Here is a 19,778-nt window from a genome sequence, read left to right as displayed (position 1 = left end):
GTAATTAATATTCAATTTCGTATAAAATCATGCATGTATAAATTTATATTCTATTGGAAATAAATGGCTTTATTATTATTATTTGTATGTCTTACCATATCTCGGGACCATGGGGTCCCGGACTTTTGGGAGGCATGTGTGGGGCCGAAGCCAACAGCACAGAGGCCCTTTTAGACACTTTAATCTAAAGGCAAGGGATACACCTGGCGGATACCATACCCGAGCGCACAATATGATACATCCGGAGATGGTCCCCGCCAGGTGTAAAGACTATTTCAGTGCAGCACTTTTGTGTTGCGATGGGAACTAAGGTCATAGGCTATTGTTGTGCAAGTTGGATGGACTGGATAATGGTCTATGGGGGGAGACTATCGGACACCTGCCATGACAACTAGTCTCAAGATTGTAAAAGACAGGCGGTGACTCGCCAACTCATTGAGTGGGCCCTGCAAAACGGCCGCACGCATGGTGCGACAACAGAGCAACACTTGAAGAGTGGCTGAAAGGTTGTCGAGAGGTGAGACTGCGGTAGCCAGATCCCGGTGATCCGTTCAGCGGGCCGCCGGCGTTATGACATTTTACACTTCCAACCTGGAGCATAGGTCCCGCTCTTGCGAATCCACTCTGGCCGGCCGGTTAAGGCAAGCGCAGAGGCGAGGGCTAGATGGAAGTGCCCTCTGGAATAGGGGTCCGCGGTGTCGCCACTCACCGTCAGCTCGCCACAAGCTGCCCCCGCGGGCTTATTATTATTATTATTATAACATATGTGTAAGATCTAACTAAATAACATTTAGGTACGTTTTTTTCAAGTTCTTAACTTTTATGATTAGCTTAGCACATCTCACTGTATACAAATATGCATGCGGAGTTGCTAAGCTGAGCATATAACGTGAAACCTAACATATATTTAGTACAATTATAAACTTTAAATAAACATTGCTTTTGCATATTTGCTAGGCCATTTGTCGCCCTTTCCTAAACCAACACGCCCAAGGGTCTGCAAACATGTTTTAAAGTAACTCTAACAGGCAATAGCTTGAACCTGGACCCTAGAATATTGTAAAAGGTCATAACTGTATTGAGCCCTATTTAGACGGATAAAGAACCTATGTGCGATCGTCGTTGCCATGCTGTCTTTCGTCTATCCATTGTAGTTTATAGTCTATAGTTTGCAATGTATCGATTAATCTATGGAAGTTCTCGCGACGTGTAAATGGGGTTTTATTATTATTTTATGCTGAGTTGTAAATAGTAATTTCGCTATCTCGATTCGGCTTCATAGGTTTCAATTAAGAGATACGAAGGTAAACATACATATGTGCATACATAAAAAGGACCGTTCAAACTTTGCATAGTCTTTTGAGGTCATAAATGTCTTAATACTCATAATGAACAACTTTTATTATGGGACCAATGTTGATTGAAATAAAAATTGGCTGTTTAATACATTCGACTGTCATGATGCCGATCATTTCTATGGAACCTCAATAGTCATTATGCAAAGTTGGAACGGTCCCTGTAATCATGAAGTCAAAACTTAAAGGAAAGTAAAATTTTGAAAGTTCCTATTATATCTATAGGTACCCTACCTACACAGCTATAATATTCCAATTAAATAATTATTCGTCGTTCATGTAGGTATACATGTAAGTCGTTGTTGTAAATGTATTATTACCTATTCATCAAAAAATTATGTGATTGAACTAAACGAGGTTACTTTATAAAACAATGTAGGTCCCTATGACACAATCGTGTTTTCACTCAGAACACGTAACCAAGCCGTGTTTTGTTTCCAGCCGGTATTTTGAAACGCAGGACTCAAATATCACGCACACCACAAGTTTCTACCGAAATTACCGAATGGTCGTAAGATATAAGCTTGAAGAGGAAGTCTTCAAGCTGGTATCAAGAATGTACGTTTTAGGAAAAGTACCTAAAGATTTTACAACGACTAAAACAGTAATGTTGCCAAAGAAAACAAATACCTTGAAGTGTGAGGAACATAGAACCCTTAGCTTAATATCACAAGCTTCAAAAATCCTGTTGAAGATAATACAGTGCCGTATAAGAGATAAGATTGAAAATAACCTAGGAGAAGACCAATATGGTTTTAGAAAGCAGAAGGGTACTAGAGAAGCAATACTGGCACTAAGATTGACTTTAGACAGACGATTGGACATAGGCCGTAACACAAGCATAGCCTTTATAGACCTAGAAAAGGCGTTCGATAAGGTAGACTGGAAGCTGATGATGAAAAGGTTGAAAGAAATAGGATTGGATTACAGGGACAGAAAGATAATATATGAACTATACCGACAACAAGAAACGATAATAGAAATAGGAGATGAAATTGCAAAAGCTAAAATAAAGCAGGGGGTTAGACAGGGCTGCTCATTGTCGCCACTCATATTTAATGTATTTATTGAAGCCGCTATATTGAAAGTATTGGATTCTGCTAAAGATCTAGGTATCAAGATAAATGGAGAGAGAATAGTATTTGTTAGATTTGCTGATGATATAGCAGCCTTAGCCGATAACAGTAAAGAATTAGAGATATTAGTAAATTTAATGGACAACACATTTCGAGAATTTGGATTAAAAATTAATAACAATAAAACTAAGTTTATGATAGCATCTAAGAAAGACAATGTAAAGGCTGAGTTAAAAATAGGCGGAACAAAAATAGAACAGGTCAAGAACTTCAAATATTTGGGAAGTATCATAACAGGAAACTCAAGATGTACTACAGATATAAGAGCAAGAATTGCGATAGCAAAGCAGACATACTATAAGAAAAAACCCTATTTAGATCAGGAATAGCATTAAACCTACGAAAGAGATTTATGAAGACATTTGTATGGGCCATAGCACTATATGCAAGCGAGACATGGACGCTAAGAAAGAGAGATGAAGAATACCTGCAAGCCTTTGAGATGTGGTGCTGGCGAAGGATGGAAGGGATCAAATGGACAGAAAGAGTAACCAATGAAGCAGTCCTAAATAGAGTGAAGGAAAAGAGGACCTTATTGAATATTATTAAAAATAGGAGAGGAAAGATGATAGGCCACCTGCTACGACACGACCATTTCATCACAAACATAATAGAAGGGAAATTAAATGGAAGGAGAGGAAGGGGCAGGCCAAGAAAGAGTTATATGAGCCAAGTAAAGGAACATGTAAGGGCCGTGTCGTACCAGGACACTAAAAGGCTGGCTTCGGATCGACCAAAGTGGAGACAACTTCATCAAGCTGCACCGACAAGAGCCCAGCTCTTAAATTGAATTGAATTGTAAGATATAAACATTTTATCAGTACATTAGCTTGATTGATTCTGGGATTGCATTGTATTGTAATGTAGGTTGAACGGGTACTTGACTATTAGCTTGCTGTAAAAATCTTACGTAGTTCTACATGGGTTTCAGATTTCTGAATAGCATAATCCGTACATGTGAAGTACCTACACCTACTAGATGCATCTATCTGCTCTAATTTCGCAAAGGCAGTCCAGTTTTAATTTACAACATACAATTGCCATAGTTGAATTTGAGTTCCTAGTTTTCTAGTGCTTAGCCTTAATGAAACGGTATTTTAAAAATTTGCATATAATCATAGGTCTTTGTTTTTTAGACAAATACAACAAAATTCGCCATTGTTCGTAAAACCGTTAGACGTTGTAACCTACCTAAAATGCTAATTGATAATTTATTTCAACAATAGCACATTATGCAAAAAGTAAATTTATCTGCAATAACAACAAAGCACCGTAGCTAAGTATTTTACGATCCACCGCATGGTATCCATTAGTACTAAATATCTATGCGCGTATATCACAATGTTGAAAGTGGTTGTCTACGCTATCATTAGTTCATTGCCAACTTCGCTTGTTCTTCATGAACATTTCCTCCTACACTTTTTATAATAACTCAACTTTTATTCAAACGTCGTTCTTCCCTTCTTCCCTATCACCGATATTGTTCTTTGTTTTATTTTAACCCATTAACCAGTGGATTGGAAGCAATTTCACATTAGGTATACAATTTTTTTTAGCAATATTTAATAAAGATACGTAGTTTGCTCTTTTTATGCTTCAACGCATGGTATCATATCCATACTATCTGTGCACATATATCCTCACAATCTCTAAAGTGGTTGTCTACAGTGTCTACACTATCATTACCAACTTCACATGTTCTTCATGAACCAGAATATACTCCTACATTTTTAAATAAGTCACTCCATTTCTATTCAAACTCCCTTCTTCCCTATCACCGAAACTGTTCTATGTGTTAAGCTTTTTTAAGATTTTTATTTTATACAAAATTGAAATTTAAGTGCAATAATGACAAAGAAACGTAGTTTACTTTTTTTAACTCCAACGCATTGTATCTCCAAAGTGGTTGTCTACATTACACTATTATTACCAATTTCACATGTTCTTCATGAAGCTTTTAAATAGCTCAATTCCTATTCAAACTTCGTTCTTCCCTATCACCGAAATTCTTCTATGTTTCAACTGTTTCAAGCAGTGGGTGGTTTAATATCTCATTTACACGTCTCGTGACCGCTTTATGAGTGAGCTTCATCATCAATGGAACCATATTGCTTTTTTATTCGCGGGCATTGTTTGCTTGTGCGTCATAGATTCTTTAAAGGCTAGTGCTTAATGCCCACCTGTTTAACTTCGGTTATATAGTACGTTATTATGTTCTTGGGCTTTGGTCATCTTTAATTCGTACAGTCAACCAATTTTTTTATACGACGTCGGTGGCAAACAAGCATACGGCCCGCCTGATGTAAAGCGGTCACCGTAACCTATGGACGCCTGCAACTCAAACAGTGTCACATGCGCGATGTGGCAATTGGAACCCTGGGCCACTGTCATAGTGACGTTATAGATCAGATTGTAAGAAATCTCTTACTGCTTTACATTTTGACATGGTTGTAGAGTGGCCTAGGGTTCCAATTGGTTAACTGTGTGTAAGTTCTTGATCGCATCTAATACATATAGACTGTCGTGTTGATTTTAGGATTCTGTTTAAATATGTCTATGAAGTGACTCTTCTACATGTTTGTTTTGGGCTATCCGTTGCCTTTAGGTATTATCAGGATCTTCGTTTTACAGAATAGCATATACAGTAACACCACATACAGTCATGAGAATAACAGCGCCCCCTTACAGTAGTCATATAATTCTGGTCTTTTACATTAAGTACGATTGCCTGTCGTAAAAATATAACCGTAAAATCATAAACGTAAAACGTGTCATAATCATAATCCGAATAAATGAGCTAAGTTTACTAGCATGGTTAAGGATAAACTACTTATTAAGTACATTAAATTTATAGCTTGGCAAAAAATAATTGAAATTGAAAGTGACAACATCGTAGTACGACACTACGAATACCTACTACGATTTTGCCACTTTTTAATTTCTTCTCTTTCTTGCCAAGCTGTAAATGTAAATTGATGATGTCAGTGTCGATAAATACGGAGTCAATGAATTAAAAATATGAAGTCTTATTATTTTATGTACAATTATATGTATCCTTATAAAAACTATCCTTAAGATGTAACAAGAAAACTGAACGGTAATTACAGCTCCGTAGGCAAATAAAAACGTCAAAAGATATAAAAACTGACGTCGCGTTTACCGACAAGCGCAACGGACTGAGAAAATATTGTGGCACTTTTAATACACCTCAGAGCGTGCAAGCGAGTTTGCAACGTAGGGGAGATCCGGGCTAAAAGTGCACCACCGTGATACGAATAGACATACTAACTAGTACAGAATGCCTTATGGCATTAAGTTGGTCTTCTGTGCTTTAGGGTTCTCCTTTGTGCAATAATTTAATACGAGTACTACCACTCGTAAGTTCTGCGATTGATGATGATGATGTAGATTTGGAACGCAAGCAAACATCGAAGTGACTCTTATATTTGTCCCAAAAGCTAAGATTTGAGAATTTTCAGATCGTACATGCCATTGCAAGAGCTATTTTGGTTGTGTACTGTGTACAGATGGAAGTTTTTAACTGTTATTAGCCCAGTACTTAGTGTATCCACACAAAAAAATAATCACCTATTTCAATGAATTGCACAAGTTGCACAACACTTTAGAGTACAGCGGTCAAAGCAAATAAGACACTGTTTTTTAATCACTATATTTGATTTCTAATGAATTAACCTGCCTAAATGCGAGGTTTGAACCTCAAAGGACTGCAAATAATCATGCCTTAAAAGTAAGCCACAAAATTTAGTAGTCTATAAACATAGTAGGTAACTTCTAGCCCCGCTCTCCCCTATATCAGTGTCTATAGGACGAGATGTCTCTCACAACGTGCAACACGTTCCCGACACGTAATGTACAAGAAACAGGTTCTAGATCTTAGATAAATCCAATTACAGAATCACACAGAGATAATGTAACGAACACACTCGTAAATGCAAATTTTACGGCGACGGACACGGCGGTACGGAGTTTACTATCTAATTTATGGTGGACACCATTTAAACAGCTTTTGATGGTTTTGGTTAGAGCCCTTGGATAATATACTCGTAAAACTCGTGGGAGAAAGCTTCATTACTTTGTTGGTACCGTCAAACAATTTGAATCCCAGTGGGCTGTTTCATCAGAGTGATATTGACACTGACAATTCTGCGCCTATTCTTGGGTTATTTTATGTTTTATTTTTATTATTTATTTATTAGCGAAACATGCAGCATATGATAATACATGAAGGTAAACAAACAAAGTTAACTCATAAGCCAAAACAGTTTCCACTTATAGCTATTACAGAATTCATTGCTCCGAAAAATTATACAATTAAAATTAAAAAAGTTGATTTTAACAGGCATTAATAAATAGTTTTTCACCACACCAACTGGTAAAGGCTTTCTTTGCTATTCGAAAACAGATAGCAAAATTGCAGTTTATCCACAAGGGGGCAAAGTAATTTCATACAAATTTTAACTCTATGTCTTAATCTGGCTGCTAGATTTTACCTATAAATGATGATTTTGAATCATAAATATTGAATAAATTGATGGATTTGATTTATTTTGATGTTTTATAGTCAGTATTTTGTTCGTGTTGGTGTGGTGAAATTTTTTGTGTTTCACTCGGTGGCAAAGTTTGTTTAACCTTCGTGCCTTGATACCCTCGCAACGCTCAAGATTCTTGAAGATTCTTGATTCTTGGAATCTTTTGCTTGCTCAGGTATCAATATTGGCACGTGCGGTTAAACAACTGGTGTCCTGCCGTTTCGCCAAAAAACGTTTCGTCAAATTTCATTTCCCAATAATCATATCGCAATAGTTTCATTTCCCAAAGTATTGTTTGGCAAAGGTATGTTTCGCAATGAATTTGTTTGGTCAAATTATCATTTGGCACAAATTCACTTAGTCAAATTTTATTTAGACAAAAATTTATTTCGCAAACGTTTTTAATGGCAAAACTTATATCCCAAAAACATGTTTTGTCAAAATTTCACATCGCAAATTTAGAAAATATTTAGGCATTTGCATTTTCATTTCTGCGGGGTGCATTTAATTTACCGAATATTTTTTTGCATTTAACTTAAAATCTGTCAAATGATAATTTCAGTTTTATTCCCAAGTGCTTCAGTTCGACAAGAAAAGTTTTCTCAACTTTATTTTTGTCAAATTTATTACGGGACAAAAATATTTTGTCAGCTATTTTTTTGTCAAAAAATGTTTCTACAAATTACACCATGCAAAACCACGTTTGACAATAAATATTACAAGGCATAAATGTAATGTAATAATTTTATTAGTACTGTAACAGAAAACTCGTGTGTGACAGAGTCAGTTTAGGTGCAACGACGAGCGAAGCGAGGAGGAGCGTGTTAGGTTGACAGTGAGCAAAACGGAAATGACTTTTTAAAGTAATTAAAAATTAATGGTATTGAAACCATCAGGTTTCGTTTAATAAAATGTATCCGAACATGTAAGTGAAAATGTCATCCTTTACATTTTCAGCAGGAGGAAAAAAAGTACGACATACACATCATTTCACGCAAATCTTGGACACAAAGTATAAAATCAACAAACAAATTTCTAGTGCACCATTTAATTACATTATTGGGAAATGGAAATTTTGCCTAACAATACCTTTGACTAAATAATATTTGGTGAAATGAAATTTGACCAAGTAAATATTTTGGGAAACAAATACTTGCCAAAAAAAGTTTTGCTAAATGTCAATTTGCGATAAGTTGTTTTGCCAAACGTTTATTTGGGAAATGATAATTTGGGAATAATAGTTATGGATGTGAAACTTTGGGAAACGTTTTTTGGCGAATCGTCAGTAAACCTAAACAACTACTTTGCCCCCTTGTAAAACAAATAACTATTACATGCACGATTAAAGTAGTAAGTATTCAAGCACGAATTTAGAATTTGGAAATGATTATGAATATACAAATCTAGAATTTAAAACGAAACAACTTAACAATTGCAACATAAATTTAACGTTATACATTGCAACATCAATTTAATTTTAATGTAGACTCTATATCTTCCTTTTATACTCTACATTGTAGAGTATATGGGGATAAGTAAAATTGTTACTCAGCGTCAATACGAGTATTTCCTTGTTGAACATGCAATGAACGGCGAAGGCGACGGTAGTGATAGAATGTCGGGTGACAATTCCCACTAATATTGTGAAATACGGCACAGGCCACTCTAGAACCCTGTCTTACTGACACCCTGCTATTATTTGCCATAGAAGTTGGTTTGACATTCACTGTCCAAAGGTTCTAGAGTGGCCTAGGATCCTAATGAATTATTTGGTTGACTGTATAATTCTATGTTTTGCATAGAATCGCATGTCGTTAAAATAATGTTGTCCAACAATATCTTGCGCAGAATTAATAAACTGGAAAGCGCGAATCGCGATGCTCTTTTACCTCCACATTCGCATTGTCTTTTCAATCTTCACCATCTATTCTAAAATCATCCTTTTCTTTACGTATTAGAGTAGATAGTTCTCCAATGTTTTATAATTATATCTAATGCGGTTTACCACGGTCCAGCACGAGCTTAATAAAACCGATCGGATCGCAATCTTCTTGTACCTATCTCATATCTGGGATTCTTGGGCCGGGGAATCAATTTAACAGAACCGTGCTGTCTACGTCCATGGAATCTGATATGAAACCTGGAAGATCTTTGGATTTTAACGCCTTCAGCGGTTGAGGCGGCTTCAATGCTTTTATTTCTTTATTCTAATGTATCGGATTTTTTAGAGCTGTTTTTATTATCTATTGAAAGTCAATGCATCTCATTACTAAACTCTTTTGGACTAGATGGGCAGTATCTTGTATCTTGTATTCAACCAATAAAATAAGTCTCCAACTTTCAGATCAGTAAAATAAAATGCATTTAGAACTCAACAAAAGGGGCGGATTACGAAATGCATTTAATGAATTTTAGTCTTATTTAACGAAAATATGTCTAGCTGCAATGCCAGAAAATGCTATTAAGAAGACGTTTATCAACGCAGTAGGTAAGTGTACATTTTAATGGAAAAAATAAAAAAAACTAAATGCATTTCAGTTCTGTTTTTCATTTAAAGATTTTCATTACTCAGAAGCGCATAGTAATCAATCAAAATATATTTCATACCTACATCACCTATATGATATAGAGCTTTTCGCTTTTAGGCCTCCAACACTCTGATCCTTCAAACATTCAGTTTGAAGCATCGACACATCCAATGCACCGATGAGTCTTTAACAAGCATGTCATTAGAATTAGATGCAGTCCGCGTCTCTGACCGATGGCCAATAAACTCCCGCGCAGCGACTTGAATTTAAAACCAGACCCACCAAATTTTACTGAGTGCATCTAGTTCCTTCACTTCACGCCATTTCATTCCTTGTTAACCATTAGCTTTAAGAAAAAATTGCTTTGAACTCAAACTGGATTTGAGCTGTTTTGACTATCAGACCCAGAAGCTGCCCTATATTGTATAAAGGAACTGTCTCAGACCAAAATTAGTGTTAGTTACAACTTTCTTCAAATGAGTTCATGATTCTGGACACTCCATGACTTGAAATTTGAGTGGCGCTTGTTCTTGAATCGTCGCTGCTTTTGGGTTTCACTGTAAACGAAAAATGCATAAAAACATGCATACCGCTACTGTTTACGACCCGCGTGATTATATACCGTTAAAGCCTGTTCTCGCTGAATAATCTCCATTTTATTTTCGCGTTTATGTCTCACACCTCACGCGTTCGCATTAATTTAATGCTCTATAACCTTTTATTACTGTAAACTGTAATATTGTATTTTACGTTCAAGCTACAGGCATGATTAAGGTTAATGTTTCAGAGAGACTTTGGATCGGTGCATTAATATTTATTTTTGCACGGATCGATTCTACTGGGCGCTATTGCAAAAGGTGGCTGTGTGAAGGCTGGTTTATCGGTGGCAAGAACTAATAATATTTTAGATTAGTTACGCATTTTTAAATTAGTTACGAGTCATGCCTAGGAAAATGAATCACTAGGTATTGTTAACCTCAAGCAACGAGTAATTAATGATATACAAATGGCTGTTTCGGTACAACCGATTGAAGGTGTTTTACAGAAAATCCTTTGGCGCTCATATATTTAATGTTTCTTTGAAAAAATCAACGATTAGCCGATTCGTTATGACCTTATGACAGTAGCTTCTTATAGTTTCAATTTGGCAGACTAACTAAATTATTGATTGATGAAGTATGATTGATGCAGATTGCACAAACATAAGGCCTAATTTTATTAGAATTGTCCTAAAACTCATTTACTAGTGCAGTTGACTGTCTCTGGGATTGAGGTCATGAAAAGCAGGATTTTATGGCTAACTTTACTCGCGTTCGTTGTAAGAACAACACTGCCACAAAATAACTTAGTAGCCGCTGGCTAAGAAGTATCAACACTTTTTACTGCTCATAACTACACCTTAATGTCTTAGAAATGAAGTTTATAACTGATCAGTGTCAGCAGAAGCATTATTTCATTCGATAAGTGAGCGATAATGCAGTAATCGGTATACGGAGAGCGAAAGTTAAATATGTCGGCTTTGCGTAAACTATCGATAATAAGTGGCATTAGGTTCCAGAGTAGGTATCGATTGCGATTGATGATTGGACTCGATTTACTTGATATGTGGGGAATTATGTCGTTAGCGGTTTGATAGGAAGTCGGTTATTTTGTAAATACAGTCGAGAATAGTAGTCTTGGTGTTAACTATGATCAAGTTCTGATCTGCGGCTGTTTGACATGTTTTGGTGTAGAATTATGTGTATCGTGTGTCTTAGTTGAATGACGCAATTTAGACCTTTTAGACGTTCACAATATTTATTGCTTTCGTAGACGTCTGTATTGGACAATTTCTAGGTGATGAGGAGTCTTCAGGGGAGCTCATAATGACTCTCATTAAACCCCATATTGCTGTATTATCTGGTCTTGTCAAAATCTTCTTTTACTAAACACATCAGTATTTAGTAAGTAAGTATCAACTGCATGATACCTTTTCAGTACTAATACTACATAATACATTTCATCTGATGCTTCCCCATAAATTTGTGTTAAACTCGTTTCCAACACTATACTTTAGGTATATTCATTCTTCAAGGTTACTGATGTTTTCATTCGGTCTATTTTACCAAAACCATTATTATTGCATCTATACCTTTTAAGGCTTCCACCCTTCGGCACCGCCTCTCCATAATCACTAAATTACCTCAGTTTTAACATGCAAAACTGGAAAAATAAACTACCGTTTACTCTGCCAACGAGCCAGTATACCAGATAACCACCAATTTGGTACGCATTTCATTAAAGCAAAAATAAAAACTGGTCTCGAAACTGAACCACTTGATTGGATGATTGACGTGCCCTTTTATAGTGTAGAAATTAATTCAGGACATGCTGATAATGGTATGTTATTGGTACTGTAAACAGAATTATGGGCTGGGAGTTAATAGGTGGTGAGTTCGTCAACTTTTGCTGCAATTTTATGGGAATTAATGTCATAATGAAAGTTGTCTTTATTTATCTTATGAAATTTGGCTTCCATAGACTGTCACAGGATGAAGACGCTTAAATAAGTACTACTTCTCTTGTAGTCAATCGATTCCTGCACCAATCTTTGTTACTAGTTGTCAAGCTCCATGAGCCACGGTGAAATGACGGGATAGCGCAAGGAGGATAATGAGTTCTCGAAATTTTATTAAGTTTTAAGTTTAATTTGTAAGGTAAACATTTATTTTGACACATAGATTTTCTTTCCTTTGATTTAAATAATCTTACTTAAAAAAACGAAATCACGAACAAAACCGCGTTGCCGCAAAATTTTTAATATTCTTCTGGTCATATGAATGATAATGATGATGAAAGCAACCGATAATTCCTTATTAAGTTACGTACATTATCTGTCTCTTACATAAGACAACAAAAGCAGCTTTGAATCGGCCGATATCTAAGCACTTCATAGTTTTATCTCCTAAGATTGTAACCCACATCCCATCAGCGTACTTCAATGTCTATAAACTTATCCAGCTCAAGATACGCGTCAGGGTTTTCTGCCGTAAAGCCATCCTGGGATTTACCGCGTCTATCTAAAAGCATTGTAGTGTTATTTCCACTCGGCTCGCTAAATCCAGCTCTGTGTCTCCTCGAGTCGGTTTCCACACAGATTTGCAACAGCTTTAAGTCATAAACATTAAGACTGGCATATTAGCGTGAAAGAATACGCTTGCTTTACGTCGAGACAATTCCATTTAACATTTGTGCTTTCAGGCAAAATATACCAATGCGTCCCTTACCAGAAAGGCGCGAACGACATTAAAAGCACAATTGGATATCGTCCTTGTGCCCACTGTTATAGTGGTGGTTTTTTCTTGAAAATATAGTATTTTTCCAAAGCGATTACAGTTTTTATGACCAGTAAAGTTATCTTTGCCTTGGGAAAGGCAAATGGATTGGGAAAGGCAAATGTCAAACCGGCATTTAAGCCTCAGGGAGCGAGCCGTCACTCGAGAAAATTGTTTTTGAGTGCAATAATATTAAATGGCTGACTATTTACGAGTGTCTGGTAATGGATCGGTTCTCAGAATTGATTTTTACTCGAGTCTTTTACTTCATGCATGTTAATTGTATCTTGTTGAAGATCTTAAATTAACTGTAAATTGATATTTGGAACTACTTAAGATTACGTAAGTGCATTCATACAGATAGTTCAAATAGTAAATACAATAAAATTGCTGTAAAATCGATTTACAAGCTGGTAAAAGTATAAAAACTTCTGATACTTATATTTTTAATACAGTCAATAGAATAAAGATAAACATTAACTTCTATAACCAATTACAAATTCTTCGATCCATATCGAGATCACTTGAACATGGTATTATGGTATGCTAAAGGTTTTTTAAGAGTTCGCCTTTTTCTTAGGATTAATCGCCTATCCGTCTATGGGCAGCAGCTAGAATTTTTTGTTTTTGTTTTAGAGCTTGATTATTTATTCTCACTGCCCTTGTCCCAGATCTGCCTTTTTCTGTGGATTAAGTGGATTAATCGCCTATCCATCTGTAGGCAGTCAGCTAGAATTCTTTTGATTTTTACTGCTTGACTTTTTATTCTCACCAATATTGTTACAGATCTGTCGGCCTAATATAAACTGCACCGCGCCCGAGAACAAATGGCGTTACATCGTGGACTTCGAGTGTCTCCGCACAGATGAACCCAAACTGATCAAGGAGATGAGACTGTCTTTCCCTAGCGGACATTCTTCCTTCTCTGCGTATACCATGCTGTATTTTTCGGTAAGTCTAAAGTGGAGAACAAATTGTAACACATGAATCATGATAGACGAGAGTCTTCGCATGACCTCCAATTCATTTTCTAGTGAGCATTCATATTCTTTGTATGTGCCCTGGCTTTACCTAGCAAAAATTATGAACCAACCTTACCTAACAAAATTGAACCAAATCGGTACTGAAAGGGTATGTACTTTAGAGGTGAAGATTTCTAGGTTGCCCTATTCCAAATGCTAAATATTAAAGCAAAAGTGACATTTCTTGTGATGGATAAAAGACTCAAACCACGGAATTTGTAACGAATGACGAAGCCAATATTTTACTCGTCTCAATTTTGCAAGCATGAGCCATCGTAGAAAGATTGCCGAATCTGCCGAAGATGCCGATCTTTGATCAACTCTTATTTTATCTAAATATCTTACCTCTCCTGATATTTATTTCTATGTTTTCAGTTCTACCTCCACAAGCGCTTCACCTGGCGCGGCTCCAAGCTCCTCCGGCACGCCATCCAATTCGTGCTGATCATGCTGGCATGGTACACCGTCATGACCCGGGTGTCCGACTACAAGCACCACTGGAGCGATGTGCTCGCTGGCTTCAGCATCGGTCTACTAGTCGCTATAATCGTGGTGAGTGCCTACAGATCATGCTGAGTCATTACCTGATGCACAAGAGTTCTAAAATGAATCCACGTGTATCTTGCTGTGAGCGACATTCTATAGAGCAGAGCCTTAACGGACTCTGAACCAACTAACCGGCTACTGCTTTTATTACTTTGATGACAAGGGGAAGACACATATTAATGAGATCGTAAGTGTTCTCTCAAAGAAAGATGGAGGGGAGGGGGGAGTGTAACCATGTTTGCTATCTATTTGGACTAGCTATCTGCTTGGGCGTCCCAGTCCCAGATATCGCTGGTGCAAGCAAGCCCTAAAAGACCTGTCCGCGCTCGGTGTACCCAACTGGCGTGAAGTGGCGCAGGATAGGGCAGAGTGGCGATCTCTTGTGTCGGAGGCCAATATCCTTGGCCAATAGACTTGTATTTAATCATTACAATCTCATACAGGCTCTATAATATTGTGCACCAAACTAACTATCTCTGTTTTGCCCAATGGTTGACTGGTAGAGAATGCCTTAAGGCGTTAAGTCCGCCATTTGTACTTTTTATTGATAATTTGTGCAATAAAGTTTAAATAAATAAATAAATAAATAAATATCCTTTTTGGGTCGCTGCCAGTGAAGTAGTAGTAGTAGTCTGCTTGGCTAGGATAGGGCGCCGTGGTAAAATTATAAACATGTCAGTGTACCAAGGAATGATAAAGATAGGGGGGATAGGGGGGCTTAAACAAGACCTCTCCTACATTTTCCTCGCGTGAATGTACAACACAAATTGACCTTAACATTGTGTAGCGACATTGACAGCGAGATACTAAAATAGGAGCTTATTATCCAATGGAATACGTAAGATCTTCATTAGTTATTTTGTTTATTCGGTAAATATTCGGCAATGCAACCGAATTATTCGGCCGAATACGAACATTGAAAAACTTGCCGAATATGCCGAATACCGAATATTCGGCCCATCTCTAATAGAGATATTGATCCTTTGTGGTTCAATCAGTTAAATTGACTTCTCAATTTATACCTGTTTTGTAGTTAGTGAAAAACTACCTACCTAAATTGCCTCCTCAACAAAAAAAACACCTAGCTATGAAGTTTCAAGATTAAACATGGCAAGTTTTGTTTGACAAAAACTTCGACCGGTCAGTTCTTTGGCGGATCTTATTTTTGCATTTGGTGGGTTTATGAATTTAATTTAAAAAAAATGACTGAACTCTTTTGAGTAGAGTATCTATTCATATAGTACATTGTGCAACAAGGGGAGGAAGTTGAATATTACTAACGAGAGTAAGTAATATTCATACTCCCCGAGTTACACACAATGTTTTTCATTACACTCGCAATGTAAAAAATATGTAAACAGATGTAAAAAAGTTAAGTACGGTACATAACTCACGCTCCGCCTGCGTGCAATAGCACATTTAAAGTGCGGGTGTGATGGAAAATACATTAAGAGACCAGCACAGATAGCAATTACAAAATATCTTTTACATTTCTCTATGCCAATACACGCTCAAATGCGAACAAAATGCAGTCCTCCTACAGAAACTTGTACAGTTGTATTACAATGCAATAAGGTGAAGAAGTGGATACATCTCTTTGTAGTCAACTGTACTGTACGCTCCTTCGCTACTACTGGCGCCATCTGTTACATTTTTGACAAACTAACACAATCAGTTCCCGCACCATACTTTTATAAGTCTCTTGTAAGAGTTTCAAGTGCTCGTTAATAGTGATTTGTGAACGATATAATTTTAAGTATTAACATGTTATTTTTCTCAATTTCCAGTTCACATTCGTCTCCAATCTCCGCAAGACCCCCCGGAACCGGCAACCAGTGAGCCACCACGACTCGGAGCTGCAAACCAACGGCAACACCCGCTCGGCCTCCGGGTGGCGCGTTTGACAGTCCGACGACGAGTGACCGACGGTCATCTCCCACGAGTATTGACTTGCAAGTGTAGCTTAATTCAACTTTTTGATTACAGCGCCATCTGTGTATCCTACTTGGAACTATGGTAACTATAATAATTTGCAAATAAACGGTAAAACTTGATGTCAAGCTAGTGCGAAAGAATGGTAATTGGAGTCTACTAAAGTAATGTTTAGGAATATTGAACTACAGATGTTAAACATGTTCGAAGTCAGTAAAATGGTAGCTATTGATATTAAGTATCAACGCCATCTGTATTTAGTGATCGGAACTACGATGCAACTTAGTCAACTGAAGGAAAATGAGATCCTAAATATGAATGATTTTAGACTAATTTGTACTGCGAGGTAGCTAAAATGTTTTCTTGTAGCTTAATGCAGCATAACCTTTTATTCAGTCTTATATCTAAGAGGTAGATGGCAGCGCTAAAACAATATAATATAGGTTTAATTTAGATTTAATCAGTACCTACTATAACAAAAACTATATGCAAAACCTGTACATAATTGGTTTTAGGAACTTTTCTTTCATCAACATAGGGACAGCTTCTGAAAGTTAGATTTTGTCGTAGACGTAATAATAAACGACTTCATTCTTAAGTTAGTGCCTTTTTCGAATATAATACAACTGATAAGTAATTTAATTGTGTGTATAAAAAGTGCGCAGAAAATATTGGTATGGCTGCTTTAGAACAGATACAGTACAATTTATAAATGTCATTTTAAAATATAAGTTGACTTGATTCCATTTTAAGGCGATTTTTGGTTTTACTGAAGTTGAGTTAAAACTTCAAAAATCGCCTTATGATTGTTTAAGCATATTATACTACTTAAAGTTTTCGTGCAATGTGTTGTTTATATATTTATACACTATTTATTCCTATACAAGCTTTCATTTCAAGTTTGTATACATAGGTAATTTAAAGTACAATTTTTTAGTTATAATTTTAGCGTAGTTTGTAAATAATTTATTTCAATCGGTACGAATTTTAAGGCATTTTATTTTAATGCATTTAATTGTTTGAAAAATTAGACATATGGCACAGCTCATTTATTTACTTTACCATAGATAAAAGAGTTATAAGTTATAACAGACGCAATAAGTTAAAACATCATTATCTAACTTATGTACATATCTCAACTAGATGGCGTTGCACAGAGTTTTAAAATTGACTATAGATCTTATTGTCGAGACGACAAGTGTTTATTATTTTAAAGATGTTTACTGTCAGTGTGAGGTGAACTGTCGCCTGCAGTATTTCAGATAATAAATGTAGCAAGCGTAGGTAGCTGTTTAAAGCGAAAAGTGTCTACGTCGAGAGAACCCGCTTGGCGGGTTGTTGACAATGAATAGTTAATACAGCGCCATCTAGCTGTCAACACATGCGTCTATAAGTAGTTTTAATTACGAATATATTATTGTAGAATAAGATACCTCTGGTCTAGAAGACTCGGGGCATGTATTTGATACTGTGATATAGACATGTAAAAATATTGCAGACTGGTGAGCAGTGTAAACGCTTATGATGTGGGAAATTTAGTCAATATGTAGTTGTTTATCGTATTGGAAAGTTCTATCACTGTTATTTATAGTGAGAAAAACATTTAATTCTATTCTATAATGAATTGTTTCTTTATATTATCTTCATTTGGGCCATTCTTTTCAAAGTTTTCCACCCCACTTTTTTGTAATTAGGGTATTTTTTGAGCGTCATACTCAGAAACGGAAGGTTGTTCGATACTGACAGGAGAAAAAAAATAGCCCAAGATTTCCATACATTTTTCAAGCCTTCCATTCCGTTACCGCCATACAAAACGTATGAAAAAATGGTAACGGAATGGGAAGAAAGCCTTGGGAAACTTTTTTTCTCCTAGAAGAAATGAAAGAGCTCGCGATTCTGAGTGGAAACCACATAAAAATTTCCAAATCCAAAAAAAAACAACGGTTAGGGTGGACAACTTTGAAAAAAAAAATGCCCATTTATGTTTTTTTAACCTTAACTACTTATTTATTTTCCTCTTCACTTAAACAACCTTCTTTATCATAAATTTTAATCTTAATGTCAGTATTGAGAATTACTTTACATATTTTTTCGAAGTGCTACTCAATTCTCATTCATGTATATCGTCGCCTAGCACTCATAGTACAGCAAGCTTTAGTTTGAGGCTGGGTTGATCTCTGTAAGGTGTCCCCCAATATTTATTTATTTATTCTTATGTAAATAGCAGTGAAAAAACTTATTGATCCCCACCCATATTACCCAAGCGTAATTATTATATAATGCAAGTCTCCCTTTCGCATTAGTTTAGTTAGAAAGAGACAAAACTAAACATTGCATAAGTAAATTAGTTCAAAATTGTGACTCGTTAAGGTGGACGTAAAATCGCCGCTGTGGCCTTAAATTATTAACATAATAAAAATTTAATAAATATATATTTGGATGAGTTCCGCTTTGTACATATCTTGTTAGTTAAGTTTTGTTAATTTTATTTTATATTAAGATGAATTATTTATGTAGGTGTTAAATCGTTTAAATATACTGGTCCTTGAAGTTTGTTGGAAATTTTAATTGAATGAAGGTTTATCACGTGGATTTCAGACTATTAAACACTGCAAGAAATGACATAACAATAGTTATTTGTTATACAAGGGGGCAAAGTTGTATTTTAACGCCGAGTGTGGAATTGAAAAACGAGCAAGTGAAAGGATTCTATAGTTGAACCACGAGCGAAGCGAGTGGTTCGAGAATAGAATCCTGAACTTGCGAGTTTTTTAACACGAGAAGTAAAATAAATTTGCACCCGAGTGTAACACAAAACTTTTCCCCTCACTATAGCGAGGAAACTACAGCGCAAAAAATATGTTTATCACTGCTTCCAGTAGTAGTTCCAGGTGGTAAATCATCTTTATTACTAGATTCACCTACTTTTATCAATTTTGAAGCAGTTAATTTGACTTTATTCAAGGTCAAATTACTTTACCCACTAGTGGATAAAATGCGTTTTTACCCGCTGGTATTAAAGGACAAAACACGTGTTTCCGAGCTAGTGAGGGGAAAACGACATTACTATGTTACTTCAACAGTTTCTCGTAGTACAGAGATTAAATATGTTTTATTGACTCATAAGTCAAATAAAATATGAAATAACATTGTCACTAGATGGCGCTTAACATAGCTTGGATTACATCACAATTAACTCATTGTTGCCAACTCCATCTAGTGAACTAAAAATCACCAAATTCTGAAAGTGTCGACAATGCCTCTAAGAACACAGGTGATAACCTAAATCTTTAAATTAACCAACAAGTTCCATTTGACCATTTTAGAATTATAGTTTTATTGTAAACTGTGTATGTTCAAGATCTTGTATATTGTATAGCAAAGCGGTCGGCAGC

The 19,778-nt window shown here is 36.1% G+C and overlaps 1 protein-coding gene across 1 annotated transcript in view; it reads left to right on the top strand.

Annotated features, from left to right (window-relative positions):
• Positions 1-18,132, top strand: part of LOC125234674 (putative phosphatidate phosphatase) — a 124,043-nt gene extending 105,911 nt beyond the window's left edge. Inside the window, 3 exon segments of the mRNA XM_048141015.1 lie at positions 13,670-13,834; positions 14,281-14,457; positions 16,239-18,132. Coding sequence (XP_047996972.1) covers positions 13,670-13,834; positions 14,281-14,457; positions 16,239-16,355 — 459 coding nt within the window. The 3' untranslated portion in view covers positions 16,356-18,132.
• The last annotated feature ends 1,646 nt before the right edge of the window (positions 18,133-19,778 follow it).

The sequence above is a fragment of the Leguminivora glycinivorella genome, chromosome 16, assembly GCF_023078275.1.
Source record: "Leguminivora glycinivorella isolate SPB_JAAS2020 chromosome 16, LegGlyc_1.1, whole genome shotgun sequence".
Classification (NCBI taxonomy): Eukaryota; Metazoa; Arthropoda; class Insecta; order Lepidoptera; family Tortricidae; genus Leguminivora; species Leguminivora glycinivorella.
This window is presented reverse-complemented; position numbering and strand designations above follow the sequence as displayed.